General features: G+C 56.4%; 1 protein-coding gene across 1 annotated transcript; it reads right to left on the bottom strand.

The window, feature by feature from the left end:
* On the bottom strand, positions 1 to 378 carry LOC111649433 (histone H2A; the record flags this gene model as incomplete). The annotated part of the gene is made up of 1 exon (XM_023399184.2): positions 1 to 378. A coding segment is annotated over exon 1 (378 nt), but the record flags the coding sequence as incomplete, so codon positions are not given.
* Positions 379 to 998: the final 620 nt, after the last annotated feature.

Raw genomic sequence — 998 nt, 5'->3', positions numbered from 1 at the left:
CTTGGCGGGCTTCTCGGTCTTCTTGGGCAGCAGCACCGCCTGGATGTTGGGCAGCACGCCTCCCTGAGCGATGGTGACTCCGCCGAGCAGCTTGTTGAGCTCCTCGTCGTTGCGGACAGCCAGCTGCAGGTGGCGGGGGATGATGCGGGTCTTCTTGTTGTCGCGGGCTGCGTTTCCCGCCAGCTCCAGGATCTCAGCGGTCAGGTACTCGAGCACCGCCGCCAGGTAGACGGGAGCTCCGGCACCGACACGCTGCGCATAGTTGCCCTTCCTCAGCAGCCTGTGGACACGGCCGACGGGGAACTGAAGCCCGGCCCGGGAGGAGCGGCTCTTCGCCTTAGCTCTGGCCTTCCCGGCACCCTTACCGCGTCCAGACATGTTTCCTGTTCAGAGAGTCGTTACACTCAGAGAGTGACGCTCACACTGAGACAGCGTGTTCATATACAGACCCAGCTGCTCGCTGATTGGTCAGACTGAGCGTAACCACCGCCGTCCAATCACAACACAGTTCCTCTTCTTCTTCTTCTTACTCTGCCACTTCTTTAACCAGCCTATCAGGAGCATTACCGCCCCCTCGTGCTCCGGAGTGGACCACAGATTAAATCCTCTTCTCCAGTGAAACGTCATTTTCAGTAACGAATAGAAATGTTTGACATGACGAACCACAGTGTGTTTCCCGCCTCTGATTATCAGCCCCGCCCTGATGTGTGAACATGATGCTGCTCGTTCTCCTCTCTCTGTTCTGTAACTTCAGTTTCCACTTTGTTGCTATGGAGACCTGAGTGTCGCCTGATGGAGGGGCTTGACTGTGTGTGTGTGTGTGTGTGTGTGTCAGGGTTGATGTTCCTGTTGCAGTGACCTCAGACACAGGAAGCAGCTGACCTCACGCTGTTGGCAGGAAGTCATGAGCCGACTTGAAAGAAGCAGAGAGGATCTGACACTCAGCTGGTTCTTTGTGCAGTGTGTGAGTGCTGGCTGACTGTTGACCATGACTGTGA

The sequence above is a fragment of the Seriola lalandi genome, unplaced genomic scaffold, assembly GCF_002814215.2.
Source record: "Seriola lalandi dorsalis isolate HSWRI2012SDOR001 ecotype SW California unplaced genomic scaffold, Sedor1 jcf7180002050780, whole genome shotgun sequence".
NCBI classification, from domain to species: Eukaryota; Metazoa; Chordata; class Actinopteri; order Carangiformes; family Carangidae; genus Seriola; species Seriola lalandi.
The sequence above is the reverse complement of the archived record's forward strand: the minus strand, read 5'-3'. Positions and strand labels throughout refer to the sequence as shown.